General features: G+C 66.7%; 2 protein-coding genes across 3 annotated transcripts in view; both read right to left on the reverse strand.

Annotated features, from left to right (window-relative positions):
• LOC120390941 (complement C3-like) overlaps window positions 1–8,448 on the reverse strand; it is a 43,731-nt gene extending 35,283 nt beyond the window's left edge. Inside the window, exons 1-7 of one of the 2 annotated variants that reach the window (XR_005591181.1) lie at window positions 8,330–8,448; window positions 5,034–5,238; window positions 3,553–3,712; window positions 3,342–3,412; window positions 1,874–1,962; window positions 1,047–1,129; window positions 822–909 (exon numbers count right to left, since the gene is read on the reverse strand). Coding sequence is in view for 1 of the 2 variants with exons in the window: in XM_039514037.1 (XP_039369971.1) it covers window positions 822–909; window positions 1,047–1,129; window positions 1,874–1,962; window positions 3,342–3,412; window positions 3,553–3,712; window positions 5,034–5,238; window positions 8,330–8,406 (773 nt within the window). In the remaining variant the exon portion in view is untranslated. The remainder of the gene's footprint in view (window positions 1–821; window positions 910–1,046; window positions 1,130–1,873; window positions 1,963–3,341; window positions 3,413–3,552; window positions 3,713–5,033; window positions 5,239–8,329) is intronic. The other variant, XM_039514037.1, reaches the window with a different exon arrangement.
• Window positions 8,449–16,828: 8,380 nt separating this feature from the next.
• On the reverse strand, window positions 16,829–25,187 carry RDH8 (retinol dehydrogenase 8). Its single transcript, XM_039514102.1, has 6 exons — window positions 25,082–25,187; window positions 23,556–23,717; window positions 22,372–22,551; window positions 22,129–22,222; window positions 21,464–21,647; window positions 16,829–18,908 (listed from the first exon to the last, which is right to left on the reverse strand). The coding sequence occupies exons 1-6, from the start codon at window positions 25,185–25,187 to the stop codon at window positions 18,684–18,686; spliced, it is 951 nt and encodes a 316-aa protein (XP_039370036.1). The 3' UTR covers window positions 16,829–18,683.
• Between the last annotated feature and the right edge of the window lie 2,325 nt (window positions 25,188–27,512).

Genomic DNA, 27,512 nt, shown 5'->3' on the forward strand with positions numbered 1-27,512 from the left:
GTGGCTGCTTGGCAGTGCTGACAGGGCCACGTTCTGCTCCCTGGCTAGGATTGCCCCGGTGTGCGCGGCAGCAGAAGCTCGTTGTAACGAAGTGGGACTGTTCTTAATGTTTCCTCTGAATACTGTGTGGGTGCCTCAGTTTCCCCTGTGCATTTCTTAAGTCTCCAGGTGCATAAATGGCCGACACTCTGTCTCCTAGCAACAAATGGCCGGGGCCCTTCCCCCCCGCAAGGGAATAGCTAACGGTGAACAAAGGGATCAGGTGACCTCCTGGCCCGGGAAAGGGACTCAGCCCAGAGAGGAGGGGCTGGAGGGGGTGTCAGTCAGGAGCTGGGTGGGGACGAGGAGTGAAGTGCAGACGTGGGGGTCTGGCTCACTGCCCCCCAGAATGGACCCGGCCGAGGGGTCCCGTTCGCGGTACCTACAAGCTCTGTGTTAGACCCTGTTCCTGTCATCGAATAAACCTCTGTGTCACTGGCTGGCTGAGAGTCACGTCTGACTGCGACGTGGGGGGGCAGGACCCTGTGGCCCCCCAGGACCCCGCCTGGGCGGACTCGCTGGGGGAAGCGCACGGGGGGGCCGAGGATGCTGAATGCTCCAAGGTCAGACCCAGGAGGTGAAGCCGTGGGAGCTGCTTGCCCTGGGGACAGGCTGCTCCAAGGGAGAGGAGGCTCCCAGAGTCCTGCCTGGCTTGGTGGGGAGCAGCCCCAGAGCAGCGCCCGGGGACCCCCTGACACTGGTGCTTTGGGCTTGCGAGGGCCACAGGCTCCTGGCGCTGCCCCACAGCCGGTGCTGCCCCCGCGGGACGGGCCCCGGCTCACCTGGCTTCGATGGTCACGGTCAGGCTCTCGTCGCTGAGGTAGAAGAACTTCTTGGTGGGTGTGAGCAGCACATCGAAGCTGGGCAGCTCTGGGGGGACGGGGGGACGGGGTCAGGCGGGTGGCGGGGGTGGGGGAAGGGGCTGGTTGTGGGGGAGCGGCTCAGGGGGCAGGGAGGGGGCGGCTCCGCCAGACGCCCCCTGGCCCTGCGCTCAGGCCTGCACTCACCGTACTCCTTCACCTCGAACTCGGTGCTCTGCGGCTGCTGGGGGCTGCTCTCGAACCGCGTCACGATCCGCCAGGTGCCCAGGCTGGAGGGGAACAGAACCCAGTGTGGGCACCCGGCAGCCCCCCACCCGGTGCGCATGGGGCTGTGCCCCCCACTGCCCGGTGCCCGTGGGGCTGTGCCCCCCGCTGCCCGGGGTCCATGGGGCAGTGCCCCCCCCGCTGCCCGGGGTCCGTGGTGCTGTGCCCCCCTCCTGCCTAGTGCCCATGGGGCTGTGCCCCCCACTGCCCGGGGTCCGTGGGGCTGTGCCCCCCCGGTGCCTGGTGCCCGTGGGGCTGTGCCCCCGCTGCCCGGTGCCCGTGGGGATGTGCCCCCGCTGCCCGGGTGCGTGGGGCTGTGCCCCCCACGGCCCGGTGCCCTTGGGGCTGTGCCCCCCGCTGCCCGGGGTCCATGGGGCAGTGCCCCCCCCGCTGCCCGGGGTCCGTGGGGCTGTGCCCCCCTCCTGCCTAGTGCCCATGGGGCTGTGCCCCCCACTGCCTGGGGTCCGTGGGGCTGTGCCCCCCCGGTGCCCGGTGCCCGTGGGGCGGTGCCCCCCCCGCTGCCCGGGGTCCGTGGGGCCCGTGCCCCCCCCGCTGCCCGGGGTCCGTGGGGCTGTGCCCCCCCCCCGCTACCCGGGGTCCGTGGGGCCCGTGCCCCCCCCCGCTGCCCGGGGTCCGTGGGGCTGTGCCCCCCCGCTGCCTGGTGCCCGTGGGGCTGTGCCCCCCCGCTGCCCGGGGTCCGTGGGGCTGTGCCCCCCGAGAGCTGTGCGGCCCGTGGCTCTGGTGCCCACCTGACGTGCTCAGGGATGCGGAAGGTGCCGGTGTACAGGCCCTTGTCCAGTTTCCGGGTGGTGCTGCTGACCGTGATGCCCTCGGGACTCTGGGGCGGGAGGGGAATTCAGGTCGGTGAGGTGCACCCAGGTCTCCCCAGGGTGCCGTGGGGGCTTGGCAGGGGGTGAACCCGGCCACGCACAGGCCAGTGGTGGGTCCCTGCTGGGCCTGTGGGACTCGCGGGGCGCCAGGCCGAGCCCCGGGCCGGGGAGCAAGGGGGCTCCTGGCAATGGCCCCGGGGCAGCTCCAGGCTCTGGAAAGGGGTGGGGAGCCCGGCGCTCTCCGCCCCCCAGGACACAGAGGAGCCCCCCCTGCCCGTGGGGCAGTTAGGCCTGAGCCGTTGGAAAGCCCCTTTGTCCCGTGTTTGTCTGTGACCCTCTCCCAGCCGCTCCCTGCTGAGCAGCCCCCCCGCCCCGAAGCCCCCCTGCTTCTGGCTCTGGGAAGGGCCGTGTGCGCCAGGAGCAGGCTGGGCGCTGGGGGAGACGGGTCGGGGGCCCCGGGATCGGGGATGCCCTGCGAACACACCTGGGTGGTGGCAGCAGGGGGAACCCGCACATCTCTGGGCATTTCTGTGTAACCCTTGGGGGGCGTGTCGTGGGGGGGCCGTGCCCCGGGGGGGGGGGTGACAATGTTATCGGGGGTCCCACCGGCCGGTCTCTGCAGGGGGAACCCGCACGTCTCTGGGCATTTCTGTGTAACCCTTGGGGGGCGTGTTGTGGGGGGCCGTGCCCCGGGGGGGTGGCAATGTTATCGGGGGTCCCACCGGCCGGTCTCTGCAGGGGACTTTACGAAGTGGGGACTCCAGCCACCCCTTCCCCTTCGGCACCTGAGACCCAGGAGGGGAAGTGACCAAGTGACTCTGGCCAGGGAGCGAGACAAAGGCCGGAGGAGGAGCAATGGGCTGGGCAGTGGCCAGGCAGCTGGAAGCGAGTCAGTCCCGACTGGCTTGGGGCGCAAGGGGGAGGCAGGGCCCTGGCTCTGGGCTCCCCTCCCCCCAAGATGGACTTGGCTGAAAGTCCCTGATTTCTGTGCTAACAAGCTCTGCCCTTCGCCGTGTTCCTGCTGCCTAATAAACCTTCTGTTTTACGCTGGCTGAGAGTCACGTCTGACTGTGGAATTGGGGGGCAGGGCCCTCTGGCTGCCCCAGGAGCCTCCCCGGCAGCCTCGCTCTGGGAAGCGCATGGTGGGGCAGGGGATGCTGAATGCTCCGAGGTCTGACCCAGGAAGGTCGAAGCTGTGGAAGCTTCTTGCCCTGGGGACAGTCTGCTGCGAAAGAGGCGGCTCCCCCAGAGTCCTGGCTGGCTTCGTAGGAAGCAGTTCCAAAGTTACCATGCTCTGGCTGCACCATTCTGGTGGCAGAAGTGGGATCATTAGCCCCACCCTTTCTGATGGATTAGCCCCACCCCCTTGTGGGATTGGCTGTAATACCTGGATGACAATGATGCAGGTAGCCTGCAGTGGGTCCATCCGGTGGTTGACGGCGAAGACCCTGTAGTTCACTGGAGGGTTGAAGAGATGGGAGAGGTTGGGTGGTTGGGTAGCTAACCTGAGTGCTGAAGCCAGTGGCCGCGCCGCCCGCCCCACTCGCCCGCAGCAGGAGTCCCCCCCCCCCCCGCCTCCCCCCAGCAGCATGCCTCACCTTTCTGGTCAGGGGTGTAGATGGGCTTGTCGGTCTGGACAAAAGTGTAGCCGGTGTGGGGGGAAATCAGGACGTATTTCTCCAAGAGGACGTCTCCAAACGTGGCCTGCACCACCACGTACTGCTTCTCGGTGCCCTTGGAGACGTACTGCTCTGGGACCTGGAGGGTGTGAACGAGCCGTGCCAGAGCCCCGGTGCAGCCCCGCTTCTGCCCCCACATCGCCTGGGTGTGTGCAGCCCCCCGGGGGCCCCAGCTGGGGCCGTGCACCGAGGGACGGACCCGGGCTAGTACCGGGGCCCTGTGTGCATGAGAGCAGCTGGGGACACCCCCCGCCCCGCAAGGAGCCCTCCTCTCGTCTGAGGCGCTCCAGGGACTTGGCCAACCACACACGTCCCGCGCCTGCCAAGGTCCGGGTCACCCAGCACTGAGAGGCGGCCGCCTCTGGACAGGACCACGGCCGGTGTGTAACAGCTGGGGCGGGGGGGCCGGAGAACCCCGCCCTCAGCTGTGATGACAGAGGGGAGTGAGGCGGGGGAGGGGGGCCGGGACTCCAGCGTCACTGCCCCCATTCTCACGGAAAGGGCGGGGGGGCAGGGATGGGGGGGGGCGTGGGAGTTTTCCTGGGACCATCTGCGTTGGAGCTGGAGGGTGGTGGGGTATCAGGCTGTCACTTCACTTGGGGGACGATACATGAGCCCAGGAGGGGGCTGGGGCCAGGTGCCACCTTCTGCCCAGGACACTGGACAGAGGCTGGAGGAGGGGCCGGGGGGAGACGCTGGAGGGGGTTTCAGTTTGGAGCTGGCTGGGGAGAGGGGGGGAGCCCAGAACCTGGGTCTGGCCTCCCTGGGGCCCCCCCAAGATGGACCCGGCTGAGGGGTCCCGTTCTCTGTGCCCACAAGCCCTGCTGGGGACTGTGTCCTGTCAGCTAATAAACCTCCTGTGTCACTGCCTGGCTGAGAGTCCCGGGGAATCGCAGGAAGTGGGGGGTGCAGGACCCTGACCCCCCCGCACTCCGACACATCCTGTACAAAACCCCAGTGGCAACCTCCTGGGACCAACACTGTCTGTCAGGGGAGACCCCCCCACTGATCCCCCACCCCACAGCACAGCACCCCACAGCCCAGCACCCCCCACTGAGCCCCCACCCCCTCCCCACTGCACAGCACCCCCAGCCCTCTCCCCACAGCCCAGTACCCCCCACTGATCCCCCTACCCCACTCCCCACAGCCCAGCACCCCCCACTGATCCCCCACCCCCTCCCCACAGCACAGCGCCCCCTAGTGCCATGCTGGGGCAGTGGGACCAGCACTGATTGCCAGGGAAGAGTGCTCCCTACTGCCCCCCGCCCCGCTCCCCCCAGCACCCCGGTTCCCTTGCTGGTCTCCCCCCGTGGGCTGGCCCCGCGGCGAGCTGCTGGGGCTGCAGCAGGACGTATCGTGGCTACAGGTGGTGCCCCCCCGCAGCCTCGCCTGTCCCCCACCTGCACCGTGGCCATGGCCAGGGAGCCGTTGGCCTGGCTCAGCCAGACGACTTTTTCTTGCAGCATCGTCGCCTTCTTGGGGAAGTCGAAGAGCCGGATGAGCACGCGGACGTCCTGCGAGAGTTTCCCGTGCTGGTCCTGGGCCTGGAGCACCACGTTCTCCTCGCTCCCCATGCGCAGGACGTTGGGGGCCGCCAGGAAGAACCTGCCAGGGGCATAGGCGGCAGGTTTGTATAATTTTTGGTGGGGCCCAAAATGGTGGTGCCCCCCCGCTCCCGCCCTGTAAGCCGATATAAAATGAAGCTACAACGCGTCAGTGCCACAAGATTACAAGGGTCAATTAAAAGTGGAAAGTCAGAAGCAGCACTTGCCTACTTCAATATACAGTATTATATTTTGTTGCATCTGTTGTGATGAAGTGGGAATGTTCTTAATATTTTCTCTGAATACTGTGTGGGTGCCTCAGTTTCCCCTGCAAGATGCCAACTGAAGGTGTTGGGGACAAAGAGATCAGGTGGCCTCCTTGTCCAGAAGAGACACAGAGGCCAGAGGAGGGAGTGTCAGTTTGGAGCTGGCTGGGGAAATTGGGAGAGACCCAGAACTTGGTTCTGGGCTCCCCACCCCCCAAGATGGACCTGACAGAGGGGTTCTGTTTTCTGTACCAACAAGCTCTGTTTAAACTGTGTTCCCGTCATCTAATAAACCTTCTGTTTTACTGTCTGGCTGAGAGTCACATCTGACTGCAGAGTTGGGGTGCAGCGACCTCTGGTTGCCCCAGGACCAGCCTGGGCAGACTCACTTTGGAAAGTGCATGACGTGGAAGGGCTGAATGCTCCGAGGTCAGACCCAGGAAGGTGTAAGCTTCTTGCCCTGGAGACAGTATGCTCCGAGAGAGGAGGCTCCCCCAGAGTCCTGACTGGCTTTGTATGGAGATGTTCCAAAGCATCACAGCATCCCCTTCCACGCCGTGCACTTCCCAGAAGTCCGCACAGGCACTGACACTCCCTCCTCCGGCCTTTGTCTCTTTTCCAGGCATTAGGAGGCCACCTGATCTCTCTGTTCTCCAACACCTTCAGTTGGCACCAGTTGGCCGCAGCCGGGAATCAGAGGGCTCTGGGCTTCCCGCTGCAGCAGGCAGCCCAGAGCCCTCTGATTCCCGGCTGCGGCTGGGATTTAAAGGGCTCTGGGCAGCCCTGGTGACGGCGGCGGCAGCGGCGGGGGGGCGCTCCAAGCAGGGGAGAAAAAACATTGGTGGGGCAGAGCCCCTGTTTGGGATTTATTCATGGGGCTAAAGCCCCAGAGCCCCATATAAGTCGGCGCCTATGGCCAGGGGAGGGCACCGGGCTGGCACACAGGAGACCTGGCTTCCGTGCCAGGCTCTGCTGCCGCCGGTGTGCGGGGCCTGGGCCGAGCCTCTTGGCCTCTCCTTGCCTCAGTCCCCATCGACAATGGGGATAACGGCCCAGCCCGGCCTTGTCCAGCCCTCCCCTGCCTGGCCCTGCCCTGCCTCCCCCGACCCTGCCCGGCCCTGCCCTGCCTCCCCCGACCCTGCCTGGCCCTGCCCTGCCTCCCCCGACCCTGCCTGGCCCTGCCCTGCCTCCCCCAACCCTGCCTGGCCCCACCTGGCCCTCCCCTGCCTCCCCCGACCCTGCCTGGCCCCACCTGGCCCTGCCCTGCCTCCCCCGACCCTGCCTGGCCCCACCTGGCCCTGCCCTGCCTCCCCCGACCCTGCCTGGCCCTGCCCTGCCTCCCCCGACCCTGCCTGGCCCCACCTGGCCCTGCCCTGCCCTGCCTCCCCCGACCCTGCCCGGTCCTGCCCTGCCCTGCCTCCCCCGACCCTGCCTGGCGCTGCCCTGCCCTGCCTCCCCCGACCCTGCCTGGCCCTGCCTCCCGACCCTGCCTGGCCCCACCTGGCCCGGCCCTGCCTCCCCCCACCCGGCCTGGCCCCACCAGGCCCGGCCCTGCCCTGCCCTGCCTCCCGACCCTGCCTGGCCCCACCTGGCCCTGCCTCCCCCGACCCTGCCTGGCCCTGCCCTGTCCTGCCTCCCCCGACCCTGCCTGGCCCCACCTGGCCCTGCCTCCCCCGACCCTGCCTGGCCCTGCCCTGTCCTGCCTCCCCCGACCCTGCCCGGCCCGGCCTGGCCCCACCTGGCCCTGCCTCCCCGACCCTGCCCGGCCCTGCCTGGCCCCACCTGGCCCTGCCTCCCCGACCCTGCCTGGCGCTGCCCTGCCCTGCCCTGCCTCCCGACCCTGCCTGGCCCCACCTGGCCCGGCCCTGCCTCCCCGACCCTGCCTGGCCCCACCTGGCCCTGCCTCCCCCGACCCTGCCCGGCCCTGCCTGGCCCCACCTGGCCCTGCCTCCCCCGACCCTGCCTGGCGCTGCCCTGCCCTGCCCTGCCTCCCCCAACCCTGCCTGGCCCCACCTGGCCCTGCCCTGCCTCCCCCGACCCTGCCTGGCCCCACCTGGCCCTGCCCTGCCCTGCCCCCCATCACTGGCACGGGCCCTGCACTGAAGGGAAATTTGCTGCCCCCCGGTCTGTGGTAGCTGGTTCCCCCCGGCACCCACAGGCAGAGCAGGGTGACTGGGTAGCTCCGCTGCCAGGGAAGACGTGGCCCTGGGGCAGGTTTGGGGGCAGCCAGATACTCTGCTGGCGGAGGGCCACCAACCCCCCCCCCCCCCCGTTCTCCTGGGCTGGCTTGGGAGGGAGCAGGGACCCCAGAAACCAGCTGTGGGGGGGGGGTAGCTGGGCCCCCGTTCAGACACCCCAGGACCAGCCCGTGGCTCTCGGCCCTCAGTGGCTGGGCGGTAGGTCTGGCAGCCTGGAGCCTCCCCCTATTCTGTGTCCTCCCGGCCCCATGCGCCCCGGCCTGCCCCAGGCGCCCCGGCTGGCCCCATGCGCCCCGGCCTGCCCCATGCGCCCCGGCCGGCCCCAGGCACCCGGCCTGCCCCAGGCGCCCGGCCGGCCCCATGCGCCCGGCCTGCCCCAGGCGCCCGGCCGGCCCCAGGCGCCCGGCCTGCCCCATACGCCCGGCCCCATGCGCCCAGCCTGCCCCAGGCGCCCAGCTGGCCCCAGGCGCCCGGCCTGCCCCATACGCCCCGGGCTGCCCCAGGCGCCCCGGCCTGCCCCATGCGCCCCGGCCCCATGCGCCCCGGCCTGCCCCAGGCGCCCCGGCCCCATGCGCCCCGGCCTGCACCAGGCGTCCCGGCCTGCCCCAGGCGCCCCGGCCTGCCCCATACGCCCCGGCCTGCCCCAGGCGCCCCGGCCGGCCCCAGGCGCCCCGGCCCCAGCACTCACATGGGCGCAGCCTGGCCCAGGCGTGGGGCCAGCAGCAGCAGCACGGCGCCGAGGAGGCTCGGGGCCCGGGTCCCCATGCTGCGAGCCGGGGGCTGGAGTGGAGGGCAGCGCTGGGCACGGCCTCTTTATCTGGCTGAGTAAACAGGGCTGCCCTGGCCCGGGGGCAGCGAGTTAATGGCCAGCCCTGGGGGACGGGCTGCCAGGAAGGCCAGAGGTTTCCCGTAAGTGCCGGGCTGGGTCGGTGTGAAGAAGTAGGAAGCACAGACTGTCTGTGCGGGGGAGGGGAGAGCCAGAGGTTTAGGTGAGATGCAGGAATTCAAAGGGTGAGTTGAGCCTGGCCTGGGGGAGGGGAGGTGACACCTCTGGCCAGGGCAGACAAAGGAAGGAGGCGGAGGAGAGAGGAGGGGCCGGAGAGGACGGGGAGAAGAAGGTGGGCTGGAGAAGAGAGGGGAGTCAGGAGACCGAGCTCTGATCCCCGGGGGGGGGGGGCTGTGAGGCCCCCCAAGATGGGCCTAACCGGGGAATCTGGTTATCTGTGCCTGCAAGACCTGTGTTGGACTGTGTTCCTGTCGTCTAAATAAACCTTCTGCTTTACTGGATGGCTGAGAGTCCTGGTGAATCGTAGGGAGCACGGGGGTGAAGGCCCTGGGTCCCCCACACTCCGTGACAACTGGTGGCAGCGGTGGGATCGGCGGCACCCCGTGGACGGCGCTTCCTGCAGTAAGTGACTGGGGAGCAGTAAAACGAAGGGGCGATTCACCCCTGGGAGAGTGTGGCCAGAGAGCAGGACTTTGCAGTAACAGGGTCCCCTGGGGGATCACAGCGAGCGAGCCCAGGGGCGGAGGAGTCTGCAGCTCGACCCTAGCAGAGAGGGGGTGACCTCAAGGACTGGCACACTAGGGGTCCCCTGGAACCCGTGGGGAGCGGCGAGCACCCCGGCCTGCGAGCGGCCAGCAGGAAGATGTATTCCCAGAAGCGCAAGTGTGAGCTGGTGGAGCTGTGCAAGCAGAAGGGGCTGCGCAGTGGGAGGCTCACCAAGGCCCAGCTGATTGCCCGGCTGGAGGAGAGAGATCGCAGGAATGAACCGGTCCCTGTCTCTGAGGGAAGCAGCCGGGCAGATGCAGCGCAGGCCCCAGTGTCTGTCCCAGCTGGGAGGGGTCAGCCGGCTGCTGAGGGCTCCTCGAGACCCCCCACCCCTAGGCCTAGGGGGAGGGGGAGGAGGAGCCCAGCTATGGAGGGCACCGTGACCCCCCCGGCCAGCAGGGGATCGGCCTCCGTGGAACTCAGGCGGCTGGAGTTGGAGAGAGAGATCAAACGGATGGAAATGGAGGAGCGTAAGGAGCTGAGGGCATATGAGGAAAGACAAAGCCAGCGTGAATACGAGGCGAGAGAGAAGGAGAAGCAGCGCAGACATGAGCTGGCCATGGCCCAACTGAACAACAGGGAGGCCCCGGCTGCGGTGAGTGAGGGGGGGCCCCAGCCTACAAAGAGCTTTGATAAGAACTTCCTGGCCCCGCGTAAGGAGGGGGAGGACATAGACACCTTCCTGACGGCCTTTGAGAATGCCTGCGCGCTGCACCGGGTTGACCCTGCAGACAGGATCCGGCGCCTCACCCCCTTACTGGACTCCACCGCCGTGGAGGTGTACAGCCGAATGAGAGGGGAGGAGGCGCGGGACTACAACCTGTTCAAAGAGGCCCTGCTCCGCGAGTTTGGGCTGACCCCGGAGATGTACCGGAAGAGGTTCCGGGGTCAACGTAAGACCCGGGAGGTCACATACCTACAACTGGTCAACCGGGCGCAGGGGTACGCCCGCAAGTGGACGTCTGGGGCCCAAACTAGAGAGGACCTGCTTGACCTAGTCGTACTGGAGCACCTGTATGATCAGTGCCCAGCTGACCTGAAGCAGTGGCTGATGGACCGGAAGCCGGAGAACCCGCAGCATGCAGGCCGGCTGGCCGACCAATACATGGACAGTCGGGCGGGGGATGGCAGGGAGGAGTCTCGAAGGAGCAGATCTGCCTCAACGCAGAGAGAGAGTCACCATGGGACCTCCCAGAAGGAGCCGAGGGAGGGCCCCCATCAAAGGGAAGCATCTGGCGTCAGGTCCAGCCATCCCCCTCGAGGGGACCCACGAGACATGGGCTGCTATCAATGTGGCCAACCGGGCCACGTACGGGGCCAGTGCCCCAAGCTCCGGGACAAACTGAGCAGCCCCCCCCCCCCCGGGGATCAGAGCTCGGTCTCCTGACTCCCCTCTCTTCTCCAGCCCACCTTCTTCTCCCCGTCCTCTCCGGCCCCTCCTCTCTCCTCCGCCTCCTTCCTTTGTCTCCCCTGGCCAGAGGTGTCACCTCCCCTCCCCCAGGCCAGGCTCAACTCACCCTTTGAATTCCTGCATCTCACCTAAACCTCTGGCTCTCCCCTCCCCCGCACAGACAGTCTGTGCTTCCTACTTCTTCACACCTCTCCCCCCTTCGAGACTGAACTGAGCGGGGTCACTCCAGCCAGTGACCCGGGGAAGTTCGGACCCACCTACAACCTTATGCCGCCCGCGCCCTTTCCCCACCCCAGTACCCCTGGGGTGCACCCTGGGCTGGGGCCTTCTCCCCACGTTCCAGTCTGGGGGGCTGTGATTCGGGTTCTCTCGGTTCAGAGCCCCCCCTCTGACCCGGGCCCCCCTCTGGACAGGCTCCTCAGGGTGGGGCGAGGGCCTTGCAGCCATCTCCCCCCTGTCCCGGGCCTTCCCCCCCCCTCCGGCAGGGGCCACAGGAGCGGCAGTGCCGCCGGACATGGGCAAAGACCCCAGGCCAGTAATAGTTCTGCAGCAGCCGCTGCTGGGTACGCCAGGCTCAACTCACCCTTTGAATTCCTGCATCTCACCTAAACCTCTGGCTCTCCCCTCCCCCGCACAGACAGTCTGTGCTTCCTACTTCTTCACAGTCGGCCTCCCTGGGCCGCGGCCAGGCCCCTGGGGCTGCTCCACCAGCACCGGGGGTGGGGTGGGGGGATGGAGCCGGGGGAGGGACACCCCCTGCCGGGGTGACTGGTGGGGAGGCCGGCTGTGTCCCCAGCTCGTGAGAGCAGGTGCTTTCCTAATGCCCCAGCGCCCGGAGTCCCGTGATGGGGGGACAATCGCTGCCTCCGAGCACAGACAAAGCGGGAGAAGGTCGGAGCCCCTGTGGCTGCAGCGAGAAGCTGAAACCGGGGCCCTGGCAGGCGCTGGCGCTGCGGGGCCAAGCAGCACAACCAGGGGTGGTTATTGGTAAAAAGCTCTTGGGTTTCCGGGGCCGGCGCCTGGGTTCTGCGAGCTTCGGTGGCTGCCCGGTGTGACGAGGGCGGGGGGGGGGGTTCTTGGTTTCAACTTGGCTTTCCAGGGGGTTGCAGGCAGAGGGGTGGGGCTCAGTGTCCCCGGGTGTTACTGGTTTAACCAGGGAGGGGAGAGGGAGTTTGTTGGGACACAGGACCCCGTGTGGTGGAGCAGGGGCTGTCTGTGTGGGGGAGGGGAGAGCAGGGAGGATTTTAGGGGAGATGCAGGTATTCAGCAGTAACATGAGCTAGGCCTGGGGGAGGGGAGGTGACACCTCTGCCCAGGAGCTAGACAAAGAAAAGGGGCAGGGGGGAAAGGTTGAGTCAGTCTTGGGTTTGGGAGCTGGGAGGTGGGTTTTCAGGGGATCCTAGGCTGGGATCCAAGCACCCTGAACCCCCCAGAAAGGCCAGATTCGGGGGTCCTGGCTCTGAACACAAGCTGGGCCGTAGCCTGCGTTCCTGTTGTTCAATAAACCTTCTGTGTTACTGGCTGGCTGAGAGTCACTGTGAGTTCAGGAAGAGGGGGGCAGGGCCGGACTCCCCCGCACGCCGTGACACCCCGGCCCGGCCTGGAGGATGGATCCCAGCGACTGGTGACCTGGGGACCCGGAGACCCAGCTCAGGAGTCGCAGCCGGTTCTGGCCAGTGGGGGACAATGGGCTGCGGGGAGAGGACCCCGGTGACCGGACCAGCCGGCTCCAGCCAGAGGGGGCCAGAGGACAGGAGAGGGGAGAGGAGACCCAGGCCTTCCTGTTTCCCTGAAGAGAAGCCAATGGACAGAGGGGGCTTGGGGCCGGGGATATCAGAGCCCAGCTGGGAAGCAGGGGGGCTCGGGGCTGGAGAGGGGGAGCAGGCAGAGCCCCCCTGGCTGCAGGGGGACTGGGATGTGCCGGGCTGAGGGAGGCCAGGCCTGAGGCCGCAGAGTTTCCTGTTCTGGGTTCAGCTGCTCAGTAAACCGAGGGGGCCCCGGCAGAGACAGACGTGCTGAGGCTCCGGGAGGTGGGGGGGCCTGACCCCGGGACAGAGGGGCCCCCTGAGAGGGGCTGTCGCACTGAAGGGGGTTCCCCCCAGGGACCGCACGGGGCCAAGAGTGGAGTCCGTGACACCCCATAATCACCTGCCCCACCTGCCCGCCAGGGCTCAGTGACCCCAGCCCTGTGACCGAGGGTAAGAACCGAACTGTACAGAGACTCACTTCCCAGCTGGCTCGCGGGGCAGGGACCGCGGCTCCAGGAGCTCTGGGGCATGGCGGGGCCAGACTGGGCCTGGAAGGTGCTTTGTCCCCAGGTGTCCCTGCAACATCCCCAGAGCAACCACCTCCCAGGTCCTTTGGGCGCTGGAGCGGGGGCAGCACCCTGTGCCCGGTGCCTGGCCATTCCCGGCTGGCCCCATCGCCCCAGGTCACAGGGCCACTGCAGAATCACGCTCAGCTCGAGGGGGTTCAGCTTTATTAGCTAGCCAGCAAACCGGCAAAGCGAAGTACCCGTCCATCGCGGCAGGGAGCTGCTCCTCACTGAGCAGAGCTGTTTCCAGCCCCAGACCTAGCAGGGCTTCGTCCCCCACGCAGAGCCAGCCAGCCTCCCAGCTGGCGTAAACTGGCGCAGCTGCACTGACGGAGCTGCACCCCTTCGTGCCAGCCGTGGTTCGGCCCAGAGGCTTCAGCCCCTCGTCCCAGCAGAGGCTGCGTCCCTGAGATCCGCACTCACCACGCGGCCCCTGAGGAGTCATGATTTTCCTTGTTCGTTGAACTTCTGCCCAAGGGCCAGGGCCACAGAGGGTGGTGCCCCTGACGGAGATGGGGTGATTGGCAGCCGCCATGGCTCTGGCCTTTGATTCCTGTTCTGGCAGGATGAGGTCTTGTGGAGCCAGCAGGATTAACTGAGGGCATTGGTTACATGCAAACAGAATAAAGTCCAAAGCAAAGTATATTGACTCAGTGCTTGGCAAGGGCCAGTCCCACTGAGCTGGAAAAACAATTCTGAACCAAATTCACTGGGAGAAAGAACTGAAATGGAAAAACTGGGAACTTCTTAAGAACATTTTAGTAGATGCCCAAAAATCCACAGCCTGCCACACTGGTTAAAAAAAACACATCCCCTGGCTTAGAGGGGATGTGAAAGTGGCTATTAAAAATCATATTTAACAAATGGAAGTAAGGGGAAGTTGATAGTAATTAATATAAATTAGAAGCTAGGAAGTGTAGGAAATTGATAAAGGAAGCAAAAGGACAGAAGGAGAAATCTATGGCCAGCAGAGTTAAGGACAATAAGGAGTATTTTAAGTATATTAAGAACAAAATTAATCCTAACAGTAGTATTGGTCTAATGATTGAGGTGTCATCAGAGGAGGTTTTGGAACAAATTGATAAACTAAACAGTAATAAGTCATCGGACCAGACGATATTCACCCAAGAGTTCTGCAGGAACTCAAATGTGAAATTGTAGAAATACTAACCATAGTCTGTAATCAGCTTCTGTACCAAATGACTGGAGGGTAGCTAATGTGACGCCAATTTTTAAAAAGGGCTCCAGAGGTTTATCCTGGCAATTACAGGCCAGTAAGCCTGACTTAAGTACCGGGCAAACTGGTTGAAACTACAGAAAAGAACAAAATTGTCAGACACAGAGATGAACATAATTTGCTGGGGAAGAGTCAACATGGTTTTAGTAAAGGGAAATCATGCCTCGCCAATCTACTAGAATTTTTTGAGGGAGTCAATAAGCAGGTGGGCAAGGGGGATCCAGTGGATATAGTGCACTTAGATTTTCAGGACGCCTTTGACAAGGTCCCTCACCAAAAGCTCTTAAGCAAGGTAAGCTGTCATGGGATAAGAGGGAAGGTTCTCTCATGGATCGGAAACTGGTTAAAAGATGGGAAACAAAGGGTAGGAATAACTGGTCAGTTTTCACAATGGAGAGAGGTAAATAGTGGGGTCCCCCAGGGGTTGGTACTGGGCCCAGTCCTTGTCAACATATTCAGAAATGATCTGGAAAAACGAGTAAACAGTGAGGTGGCAAAATGAGGTGGCAGATGACACAAAACTACTCAAGATAGTTAAGTCCCAGGCAGACTGTGAAGAGCTACAAGGGGCTCTCACAAAACTGGGTGACTTGGCAACAAAATGGCAGATGAAATTCAGTGTTGATCAATGCAAAGTGATGCACATTGGAAAACATCCTCCCAACTCTACCTATACAATGATGGGTCTAAATGAGCTGTTACCACTCGAGAAAGATCTTGGCGTCACTGTGGATAGTTCCCTGAAAACATCCACTCCATGGGCAGCGGCTGTCAAAAAAGCGACCAGAATGTTGGGAACCATTAAGAAAGGGAGAGATAATAAGACAGAAAATATCATGTTGCCTCTGTATAAATCCCTGGTAAGTGCACAGCTCGTATTCTGTGTGCAGATGTGACTGGCCCGTCTCAGAAGAGAAATATTGGAATTGGAAAAGGTTCCGAAAAGGGCAATAAAAATGATTCGGGGGATGGAACGGCTGCCACATGAGGAGAGATTACAAAGCCTGGGACTGTTCTGCTTGGAAAAGTTCCTGGAGGAAGGTCCCTCAGTGGCTGTCAGCCGGGCTGGGCCGGGAGGGGTCCCTGGCCTCTGTTTGCCAGAGCTGGGAATGGGCGGCAGGGGCTGGTTCCCTGGTCTGGTCCCTCCCTCGGGGGCGCCTGGCACTGGCCCGTCGGCCGACAGGACACGGGGCTGGCTGGACCCTGGGTCTGCCCCAGGCTGATGTTCTCGATGGAAATGGTAGAATTTACTCCTGGGGAATTCGCCGCGACTGCGCACGCGCATAATTAATGAGCCCCGCAGAGCTCTATGTTCTTGCGCAGAAAAAAGCTTCTGCCAAACGTGCTTGCATCCGAAGAAGTGGGTATTCACCCACGAAAGCTCATGCTGCAAAACATCTGTTAGTCTATAAGGTGCCACAGGATTCTTTGCTGCTTCTACAGAACCAGACTAACACGGCTACCCCTCTGATACTTCTGCCAAACGTGGCCGCAGTTCTGCCTTGTTCCCACCAGAGGGCGACGTGTTGCAAGAACAGCAGCAGCTCCCAGCAGAAAATAACTGCTGCAGTTCCGCCTTTGGCCCAGGAGAGGGCGCCGTGGCACTAGAACACAGCAGCAGCTCCCAGCCAGCCAGCGGGTCAGGTCAGGACGAGGAGACAGGGGCTCTGGGGTGCAGGGCGTGGGGCAGACAGGGGCTCATAAGGGCTTGGGGGGGGACGAACTGGGGCAGGGGCTGAATGGGAGTGGAGGCGCAGGGCCACGGGGGAGGGAGGCGCAGGGCCACGGGGGGAGGGAGGGAGGCGCAGGGCCACGGAGGGAGGGAGGAGGCGCCGGGCCAGGGGGGGTGGGAGGGAGGCGCAGGGCCACGGAGGGGAGGAGGCGCAGGGCCACGGGGGAGGGATGGAGGCGCAGGGCCACGGGGAGGATGGAGGCGCAGGGCCACGGGGAGGAGGCGCAGGGCCACAGGGGAGGGAGGAGGCACAGGGCCACGGAGGGAGGGAGGAGGCGCAGGGCCACGGAGGGAGGGACGGAGGCGCAGGGCCACAGGGGAGGGAGGAGGCGCAGGGCCACGGGGAGGGAGGCGCAGAGCCACAGGGAGGAGGAGGCGCAGGGCCACGGAGGGAGGGAGGAGGCGCAGGGCCACGGAGGGGAGGGAGGAGGCACAGGGCCATAGGGGAGGGAGGCGCAGGGCCACGGAGGGAGGGGGCGAGGGGCCCGGGGGAGGATGGGCGCAGGGCCACGGGGAGGGAGGCGCAGGGCCACGGAGGAGGGAGGAGGAGGCGCGGGGCCACGGAGGGAGGGAGGCGCAGGGCCACGGAGGGAGGAGGCGCAGGGCCACGGAGGGAGGGAGGGAGGCGCAGGGCCACGGGGGGAGGGAGGGAGGCGCAGAGACACGTGGGGAGGGAGGGAGGCGCAGGGCCACGGGGGGAGGGAGGGAGGCGCAGAGAAACATAAGGCCGGGGGGAGGGAACAGGGACACAGGGACAGGGGGTGGCTGGGTGGGGGCTCAGAGACACATGGGGACAGGGGCAGATGTGCCTGACTGAATGGCAGAGGCTGGGGTCAGCCAGGGTCTGCATGCGGGAAGCTCCCTAACAATCTCCCCTCCTCCAAAAAACCTGTTCCAGACTTTTCCCACCCACACCCAACAACCCTCCACGTTCACACACAGGCTCCTTCCCTCTCCCTCAGCCCCTCCGTTACCCCGACTCCCCCCAGCCTTTGCCCTGCTTCGGAGGGGGGCGGGAAATCCGGTTCCGGATGGTAGTTTCAATGAATGGTTACTCAGTTCTCTATTAACATGTGTAGTAAGGAATCTATTTGTCAAAAAACATTTCCTGAATCTTTTTTGTTGTCTGTATTGTTACAGAAAGACTTGCTGGCAGAGATTTTGAAATAAAAGACCAAAAATAGCGGAAACTAGTGTGATTATAATGTTATTTTGACAAATAAAATATGCAGAATTTTGCAGAATTTTAAAATACTGTGTGCAGAATTGTTAATTTTCTTGGTGCAGAATTCCACCAGGAGTAAACTGTCAATAATAATGCAGAAAAGGCAGAAGTGTTCACTAAATATTCCACAGTTCTATAGTTGGAAAAAAGCCAGATGATATAGTCATATCATACGAGAAACCACTTCCCATTCCAAGAGTAACTCAAGAGGCTGTTAGACACCAGCTACTAACATCCGACATTTTAAAATCAGCAGATCAAGATAACTTGCATCCAAGAGTTTTCAAAGAGTTGGCTGAGGAGGTCACTGGATCATTAATGTTGATTTTCAACAAGTCCTGGAGCACTGGGGAAGTTCCAGAAGACTGAAAGGACGGGAATGTTGGGCCAACGGTTAACAACTGTCAACAGGATAATTGGGATAATTATAGCCATGTCAGCCTGACATTGATCCTGGGCAAAATTATGGCGCGGCTGATCTGGGACTGGATTCATAAAGAATTAATGAACACGGGGTTATGGAAAATAGATCCTGGCAAACTAACTTGATGCCTTTTTTGATTCAATTACAAGTTTGGCTGATAAAGGGAACAGTGTTGACCCAATATTAAGACGTTTGACTTGCTATCACATGGCATTTTGACCGATATAAAATGAACATGACCCACACGAACGGGATTACAGACTGGCTAACGGAAAACTCTCCAAAGGTAACTAAATGGGGGATCGTCAGCCAGTGCGTGTGTCCAGGGGGTCCCACAGGGCCCTGCGCTATTTAACAGCTGTATAATGACCTGGAAGAAAACATAAAATCACTAATCAAGTTTGCAGAACACATAAAAATGGAGGTATGGTAAATCCAGAGCGATCCGGACCGGGCACCGATCCAGAGCGATCCGGACCGGTCACCGATCCAGAGCGATCCAGACCGGGCACCGATCCAGAGCGATCCGGACCGCTTGCGAAGTGCAAGAAAACGACATGTGTTTTAATGCAGCTAAATGGGAATGTCGACATCCAGGGGCAAAGCGTGCAGGCCGGTCTTACAGCCTGGGTGCTCTATCCTGGAGCAGGGACTCTGAAAACCGTGGTGGAGAATCAGCTGAACACGAGCTGCCCGTGTGACGCTGGGGACAAACAGGGTAGGAGATCCTGGGGTGCGTGACCAGGGCAATGTCGGGTAGGAGCCGAGAGGCTATTTTCCCTCTGGATTTGGCTCTGGGGCGACTGCTGCTGGAATCCTGGGCCCGGTTCGGGGGCCATAAGGCCAGGAGGAGGCTCAGAGAAGAGCCACGAGAAGGATTCCAGGGTTAGAAACCTGCCTTGGAGGGACAGACGGTGCAGGGGGCCTCGGCCCAGGCTGGAGGAACCTGCGTGGGGACCAGAGATTTCATACCCGGCTCCCCACTCCCGCAGCCAGCGCTCGAGCAGCTGGAAGCCGAGGCTAGAGATCTCCAGCCGGAAATAAAGGGCGCGCGGCGAGCGGCGAAGGGAAGCCGCCGGTGGAAGGGGGTTCGGGGGGATTCTCCACCCCGGCGATGCGGGGACGCAGGCGGGAGCTGGGCGGCGGCTCAGGCCGGGGCGACCCTGCGGCGGAAGCACTGGCAGGTCAGGCAGCGCAGGGCCCGCATGCTCAGGTGGAAGAACGCGCCGTAGTTGAAGAGCAGGTTGTGGTAGGTGCGCACGGACAGCTCCCCCGAGGGGTCGGCGAACTTCAGCGCCGTCAGCGGCGTGTACAGCGGGTTGGTGAGCGTGCGGAAGGGGGGGCGAGCGGCGCCGATCACCTGCACCACGGCCTGCAGGGAGAGAGGGGTCAGCGCCCCGCCTGCCCGCCCGCCCGCCTGGCTCGCTCGCCCGCCCGGCTGCTCGCCCGCCCGCCCATCCGCCTGGCTCGCTCGCCCGTCCGCCCGCCTGTCCGCCTGGCTCGCCCGCCCGTCCGCCCGTCCGCCCGCCCGGCTCGCTCGGCCGCCCGCCTGGCTCGCTCGCCCGCCCGGCTCGCTCACCCGCCCGCCTGGCTCGCCCGCCCCGTCCGCCCGCCTGGCTCGCTCGCCCCATCCGCCCGCCTGGCTCGCTCGCCCCACCCGCCTTCGCTCGCCCGCCCGGCTTTCGCTCGCCCGCCCGGCTTCGCTCGCCCGCCCACAGCTTCGCTCGCCCGCCCGCCCGCCCGCCCGTCCGTCCGCCCGGCTCGCTCGCCCCGCCCGTCCGCCCAGCTTGCTTGCCCTGTGCGCCCGCCTGTCCGTCCGTCCGCCTGGCTCAGCTGCCCACCCTGCTGCCACTAGCCGGCCCCGCCCCGAGCCGGGTGTGACGGAGCTGGGAGTGGGGCGGATTGACCTGGGAATGTTGCTATTGAGACTGTCTGCACTGGTGACGGGACAGGTGAGCCTGTAAGCTGAGCCCAGGAGGGGGTGGGGCCAGGTGGCACCTTTGCCCGGGAGCTGGACCGAGGGAGGGGAGGAGCCAGGGCGGTGGCTGGGAGCAGCCTGCTGGAGGGGTTTTAGTTTGGGGCTGGCTGGGGAAATGGAGGGAGCCCCAAAGCTGGGGTCGAAGCTCCCTGCCCCCCATGGCACTTGACTGAGGGGTCCTGGGCTTCACCCCTCCACAGGGGCCAGCACGCCCCCCCCGCCCAGGGCGATCCGGCCCCTCGCTCCCCTTCAAACCCACCGCTGGCACCAGCCCCAGGTTAACCCTTTCCAGCGGGGACCTTAGGAGTGTGATCTAACGTCTCAATGAAAGGGGACAGGGCCCGAAAGAGCTAATTACCCCCAGCCCGACCCGACCCAGGGCCCAGCTTTGGAGACGGGTTAGTGCGTAAAGGGGCCGGGCTGGGAAACGCAGCCGCAGCCTCGGAGGCAGAAGGGAGCCGGGTGCTCAGGGCCTGGGGTGGCAGCGACACGTCTCGGCTATCGCCAGAGCTCTGATTTTAGGAAGACACTCGAGGGAACCAGTGTTATTGTCTGGGTCTCTCTGCAGTTGGGGTAACCCGCATCTGACCCCTTTCCTGGGTACATCCCCCCGGGCTCATGGCCAGGCCGGCTGGGAGAAGGAGAGTGAGGCCGATTGTTTCCTCAGGCCCAAAGGCGGCTGGAAATGTATAAAAACCCTGGGCCACGATCCTGCTTCATCTCCGAGCTGCTCTGGGTTCCAAGAGGGGGAAACCTTCAGCCACAAGGACTGAGACCCCCAGTCACTGGCTGGAGCCCCCTGCACATGGACATGGGACTGGAACCTCTGCACTGCTCCTGAAGGACTTTTGGCAGCTACAAGCTCCTCTCCGCTGTGTGGGCCCCTCAAGACCTGAATTCACGTCTGTCTGGACATTGATCTTTGAACCAACTCGCTCCCTTTGCTTTTCAATACGTTGTAGCTGAGTTAATAGGAACTGGCTGTAGCGGGTATTTGGGGTCAGATCTAAGTTATCATTGGACCTGGGAGTGTGGCTGATCCCCTGTGGGTGGAAGAACCTTTTCTTTCTATGAGGAGAGAAGATTTTCAGTGACCCTCATCGTCTCTGCCGGGTGTCTGGCCGGGGCCGGGGGCTGGGCACGGGGAGGGAGCTGTGGGGTTTGGACCAGGGAGGTGCTAGAGAAGCTGTTTGTGCTGGCTGGTAAATCTAGGGATTGGAACAACCCCCACCAGCATCTGGGGTTTGTCTGCCCCGGTCGGTTTGCAGTTCACCCTGATTGAGTGACCTCAGCTCCCGCCCCCGCCCCCCGCCCCAGGCAGTGCCGTCACACCAGCCCAGGCCCACGCACTGCCCCATCCGCCTGCTCCCCACTCACACCCCTTTTCTGTCTGTCGGCCCCCCTTGTCCGTCCCCTCCAGCCTCCCCCACTTGCACCCTGTCCCCCCAGGCCATGTCCGTCTGTCTGTCCAGGAGCATCCCCCCTCCCCAGCACTTGGCGCTTCAGCTGATTCTCTAGGCGGGATGAGGCCCAGCAGTGGGAGGCTGGGGCCGGGCGTGCCAGACACGGGGGGGGGGGGGGGGGGCGTGCCCGACATTGGGAGGCGGCGGGGGCCGGGCGTGCCAAACACGGGGGGGGGGGCGGGCCATACATTGGGGGCCTGGGCATGCCAGACATTTGGGGGCTGGGCGTGCCATACACTGGGGAGCTGGGGCCGGGCGTGCCAGACATTGGGGCGGCTGGGGCCGGGCGTGCCATACACTGGGGGCTGACACTGGGGCTGGGGCCGGGCGTGCCATACACTGGGGGGGGGGGCTGGGCGTGGGGCTCCCTGCACGGAGCCTGGGCGGCCACAGGAGGCCAGCCCCGGGCAGGGCGATGGCCAGGTCCATGGGGCTTGCCGGGGGGGAGGGAACCGCAGGCCACGGGAGGCCCGGAGGGGAACCCACCTTGGCCACGGCCTCGGGGCTCTGGCCCATGGTGGAGAAGATCTCGCGGGAGGCCGGCAGATAGACCTCCTGGAAGTAGCGCAGCGTGGCCGGGTCGGTGCCGGGGAACTCGGAGCGGGACACGTCCTCCATCAGCTTCAGCTCAAAGTCCGTGTTCACCGGGCCCGGCTCCACCAGGGACACGCTGCGGGGAGCAGAGCCTCAGGGGCTGCGGGCGCTCGGCTCTGGGGCCGGGGGCTGCGGGCGCTCGGCTCCAGGGCCGGGGCTGCGGGGGCTCGGCTCCGGGGCGGGGCTGCGGCGCTCGGCTCCGGGGCTGGGGGCCGGGGCTGCGGGCGCTCGGCTCCGGGGCTGGGGCGGGGGCTGCGGGCGCTCGGCTCCGGGGCCGGGGCTGCGGGCGCTCGGCTCCGGGGCCGGGGGCTGCGGGCGCTCGGCTCCGGGGCTGGGGGCCGGGGCTGCGGGCGCTTGGCTCCGGGGCTGGGGGCTGGGGGCTGCGGTGCTCGGCTCTGGGGCGGGGGGGGCTGCGGGCGCTCGGCTCTGGGGCGGGGGTCCGTGTACCTGGGCAGCCTGAGCCCCCCACCCAGCCCCCGGGGCACTGGCAGCAGCAGGCCTGGCAGACGGGGCTGGGGCCTGGGGAGCAGCTGGGGACCCCGGCCCCCGGCACTCACAAGACGTGGAACTGGAGCAGCTGCACGGCCAGGCTCTCGCAGAAACCCTCCATGGCGAACTTGGAGGCTGCGTAGACGTCGTTAAACACGATGCCTGTGGAGAGGGGGGTGAACTTGGGGGGGCCACCGGGGTCCATTCACCCATTGCACCCCCATGGCCTGCTGTACCCCTGCCCCTGCCCCCACTGCCCCCTGCCGCTCCCCCCCCCGGTGCCCGGCCCCTGGGTGCTGCCAGCCCCTCACCCTGCAGCCCCATGACGCTGCTCATCACCACGATGTGGCCGCTGCGGCGCTGCTTCATGCCGGGCAGCACGGCCTGCACCATGCGCACGGCCCCAAAGAAGTTGGTCTCGAAGACGCGTTTCATCTCCGCGATGCTGATGCTCTCGATGGGCCCGATGTGCCCCACGCCCGCGTTGTTCACTGGGGGGGAGACGCTCAGAGCCCCTGGCCCCCGCCGCCCGATGTGGGCAGAGAGAGCCCCGCTGAGCCCACAGCACAGCCCCCCAGTGTCCCCCCAGCTCCCCACGGCACAGCCCCCCAGTGTCCCCCCAGCTCCCCACGGCACAACCCCAGTGTCCCCCAGCTCCCCATGGCACAACCCCAGTGTCCCCAGCTCCCATGGCACAACCCCAGTGTCCCCCAACTCCCACGGCACAACCCCACTGTCCCCCCAACTCCCCACGGCACAACCTCCAGTGTCCCCAACTCCCACGGCACAACCCCCAGTGTCCCCCCAGCTCCCCACGGCACAACCCCCCAGTGTCCCCCCAGCTCCCCACGGCACAACCCCCCAGTGTCCCCCCAGCTCCCCACGGCACAACCCCACTGGCCCCCAGCTCCCCACGGCACAACCCCAGTGTCCCCCAGCTCCTGGCGCAGCCTCCCCTGCCCCCAACTCCCCACGGCACAACCCCAGTGTCCCCCAACTCCCCACAGCACAACCCCACTGGCCCCCAGCTCCCACGGCACAACCCCCAGTGCCCCCAGCTCCTGGCGCAGCCCTCCCTGCCCCAACTCCCACGGCACAACCCCCAGTGTCCCCAACTCCCACGGCACAACCCCACTGGCCCCCAGCTCCACGGCACAACCCCAGTGCCCCCAGCTCCCCTGGCGCAGCCCCTCCTGCCCCCAACTCCCACGGCACAACCCCTCAGTGCCCCCAACTCCCACGGCACAACCCCCTCAGTGCCCCCAGCTCCCCACGGCACAGCCCCCAGTGCCCCCAGCTCCCCACGGCACAACCCCCAGTGCCCCCAGCTCCCTGGCGCAGCCCTCCCCTGCCCCCAACTCCCACGGCACAACCCCTCAGTGCCCCCAACTCCCCACGGCACAACCCCTCAGTGCCCCCAGCTCCCCACGGCACAGCCCCACTGCCCCCAACTCCCCGGCACAGCCCCCAGTGCCCCCCCCCCCTGCCGCCTCACCCAGCACGTCCACCCGGCGCTCGGGGAGGCCGCCCAGGCACTCGGCCACCGAGGCGTCGCTGCAGACGTCCAGGCGCCGGATGCGGAGGGTCCTGCCCAGGGCCGCGCCCGCCGCCCGCTCCAGCGTCTCCTTCTTCTGCAGGTCCCGCATGGTGGCGACGACTGGAGGGTGCAGCGGGTCTGAGGGGGGCGCGACACGGGGCCCAGCCAGGCCCCTGGGCTCCTCCTGCCCCGCCCCCGCCTGGCACGGCCCTCCCCCGCCTGGCACGGCCCTCCCCTTCCCCTGCCCCCAGCCTGGCACAGCCCCTCCCCTGCCCCCGCCTGGCACGGCCCTCCCCTGCCCCCAGCCTGGCACGGCCCCACCCCTGCCTGGCACAGCCCTCCCCGCCCCTGCCTGGCATGGCCCCCTGCCCCCAGCCTGGCACGGCCCCGCCCCTTCCCCACCTGGCACGGCCCCTCCCCGCCTGGCACGGCCCCGCCCCGCCCCCAGCCTGGCACGGCCCTCCCCTGCCCCCAGCCTGGCACAGCCCACCCCTGCCTGGCACAGCCCTCCCCCTCCCCACCTGGCACGGCCCCTCCCCACCTGGCACAGCCCCTCCCCTGCCCCGCCTGGCACAGCCCCTCCCCGCCCCCTGCCTGGCACGGCCCCTCCCCTGCCCTCCCCGCCTGGCACGGCCTCCCCTGCCCCCGCCTGGCACGGCCCTCCCCTGCCCTGCCCCCGCCTGGCACAGCCCTCCCCTGCCCCTGCCTGGCACGGCCCCTCCCCTGCCCTTCCCCCCACCTGGCACGGCCTCCTCCCCCCCACCTGGCACGGCCCCTCCCCCCACCCCGCCTGGCACAGCCCCTCCTGCCCTGCCCCCACCTGGCACCAGACGGGGAGGGTGGCTCAGAGCAGGGAGGTCAAGGGGTCAAGCCGGGATTCTCGCTCCTAAGAGGCTTTGGTGTCACGGGGTCCAGGAACGGGGAGGGCAGCTGCCCCCATGCAGCCGGGCCTGGGCCCGTGTCACTGAGCCGGGGGAGGGCTAGGGCTGCCGGGGGTCACGGCCTGGCTGGGGCTGGCAGCTCAGGTGCAGGGGGGGGGTTATGCAAGTGCCCTCCCGGCGGCCCCACAATCTGCTCTCCGGGATAATCCCCGGGGGGAGGGGACGGGGCAGGGTCAGGCTGCAGGGGGCTGCCAGGCGGGGTGGGGCACTGGCTGGGGGCACCAGGTCACCCCACGGCTGGGCCTCCCGGCAGCCCCCAAGGCCAGGCTGTGCTGGGCCCAGCGGGCACTGCGGGCCCCCCCGGCCCCCCCAGCGATCCCCAGCGCAGGTACCACCCCCCCCGCACCCCGTCCTGCACCCCTGGGGCCCGTGCCCCCGCAGGCCCCCGCACCCCGTCCTGCACCCCTGGGGCCCGTGCCCCCTGCAGCTCCCCACAGGCCCCCGCCCCACACCCTGCACCCCTGGGGCCCGCCCCCCACCCCGTCCTGCACCCCTGGGGCCCGCCCCACACCCTGCAGCCCCCCACGCCCGGCAGCCCCTCACCCTGGTAGCGCTGGCCGGGGTCCTGGGCCAGCTGCACGGCCAGGCGGAGCCCGATGCCCGAGGAGCAGCCCGTGACCAGCACCGTCCTCGGCCCCGCGCTGCCCATGCCTGAGCCGCCCGCCACCCACCGGCTCTTATGGGATCAGTCCCGGTGTCACGTGGGGCCAGGGATCAGCCAGTCCCCGAGCAGCCCTGAGCCCCGTGGGGCCAGGACGGGTGGGCTGAGGCCTGGCCCCCCAGGGCCCCCTCCCCCTCCCCTGCCCCACCCTTCACACCCCTCCCCCTCCCACCTTCTGAGCCCCTCCCACTGTCCCCCGTGGGGCGGCCTCGGGCCATGAGCACCCAGAGAAGGGGGGGGCATCACCATGGCGACATGTGTGGGGCTGAGATGCTGCCCCCGCCCGCCCCCCGGCTCAGACGCTGCCCACTAGAGCGAGTGAGGCCACCAGGCCCCCCCACGTGCCGGCCCCGACCCCCAGCTCAGCCCTGGCGCTGAACATCCCCCCCCCCCGCACGGGCTGTGGCCCTGCACCCACCTGCCCCGACCCCCGGCTCTGTCCCACTCCCCATGGGGCTGGGAGGGGCAGAGCCCTGGGGCACGTGGGTGGGAACCCGGCACCCCCTGCCCCATAGGACCAGGCTGGGGGGGCAGCAAACGGGCACCTGGGACAATGGCAGGGGAGGGGGCCAGGACTCCTGGGTTCCATCCCTGCCTGGCTGTGACCTCCAGGGGGTCCCTCCCCCTCCCAGTGCACGGGGGTGGGGGGCAGGGAGGCCGCGCGCTCTGTGCTGTGGGATTCCCCCCCCCCCCGACGGGGGAGCCCCGGGGCGGCTGGCCAGGTGCGCGGCGGAGACGCCCCCCCTCGCCAGGAATGTGGGACGAGCCGCCCACGGGCTGGGGCCCCGCAGCCAAGCAGGTCACAGGGGGAGGGTAAAGGTGGCTCCTGGTCCTGGGGCTCTGAGCTGATGAGGGGCCTGGCTGGGTGTGGGGGGGGACACCCATGTAAGGCCAGAGTGAGGGCCCTCACTCCCCCAGCCCTGGGTTCCCCCCAGCCCTGCCGGTGCCCCTCACTCCCGACCCGCAGCCCCTGCCAGCCCAGCCGTGCCGGTGCCCCTCACTTCCGACTCGCAGCCCCTGCCCCCTCCCCAGCTCCGCCGGTGCCCCTCACTCCCGACCCGCCGCCCCTGCCATCCCATCCCTGCCCCCCTGCTCTGCCGGTGCCCCTCACTCCCGACCCGCAGCCCCTGCCAGCCCAGCCGTGCCGGTGCCCCTCACTCCCGACCTGCAGCCCCCTGCTAACCCATCCCTGCCCCACCCAGCTCTGCCGGTGCCCCTCACTCCCGACCCGCAGCCCCTGCCAGCCCAGCCCTGCCCCCCAGCCCTGCCGGTGCCCCTCACTCCCGACCCGCAGCCCCTGCCAGCCCAGCCCTGCCCCCAGCCCTGCCGGTGCCCCTCACTCCCGACCCGCAGCCCCTGCTAGCCCAGCCCGGCCCCCCGCACAGCTCTGCCGGTGCCCCTCACTCCCGACCCGCAGCCCCTGCCAGCCCAGCCGTGCCGGTGCCCCTCACTCCCGACCTGCAGCCCCCTGCTAACCCATCCCTGCCCCCCAGCTCTGCCGGTGCCCCTCACTCCGGACCCGCCGCCCCAGCCAGCCCAGCCCTGCCCCCCCCAGCTCTGCCGGTGCCCCTCACTCCCGACCCGCAGCCCCTGCCAGCCCAGCTCTGCCCCTCCCAGCTCTGCCGGTGCCCCTCACTCCCGACCCGCAGCCCCTGATAGCCCAGCCCTGCCCCCCAGCTCTGCCGGTGCCCCTCACTCCCGACCCGCAGCCCCTGCCAGCCCAGCCCCGCCCCAGCCCTGCCGGTGCCCCTCACTCCCGACCCACAGCCCCTGATAGCCCAGCCCCGCCCCCCTGCTCTGCCTGTGCCCCTCACTCCTTACTCGCAGCCCCTGCTAGCCCAGCCCTGCCCCCCAGCTCTGCCGGTGCCCCTCACTCCCGACCCACCGCCCCTGCCAGCCCATCCCTGCCCCCAGCTCTGCCGGTGCCCCTCACTCCCGACCCGCAGCCCCTGCCCCCCCAGCTCTGCCGGTGCCCCTCACTCCCGACCCGCAGCCCCTGCCAGCCCAGCCCTGCCCGGAAGCTCTCACAAGGGGGTGGAAGAGCGGGACCTGCTGGGTGGGGTGGGGGCTCTGTAACTCCCCGACGTGCTGGGTCACGGGGGGGCGGAGCTCGAATGGGCTTTTCCCAGCTGGCCTCAGGCTGCGCCCCCCACCCGCCGCGCCCCCCAGCCGGGCGGCCGCGTGGGGGGGCGCAGGGCCGGTGGGTACCCGCGGCCTGGCCCAGGGGACCCCGTTACTGCAGAGACGCTGTAAATATTTGCCAGGACGCTGGGAGGGGGGGGTGCAGTGGGGTCGGAGCCCAGCTGGTGACTC

This window comes from Mauremys reevesii, linkage group 25 (assembly GCF_016161935.1).
Source record: "Mauremys reevesii isolate NIE-2019 linkage group 25, ASM1616193v1, whole genome shotgun sequence".
Classification (NCBI taxonomy): domain Eukaryota; kingdom Metazoa; phylum Chordata; order Testudines; family Geoemydidae; genus Mauremys; species Mauremys reevesii.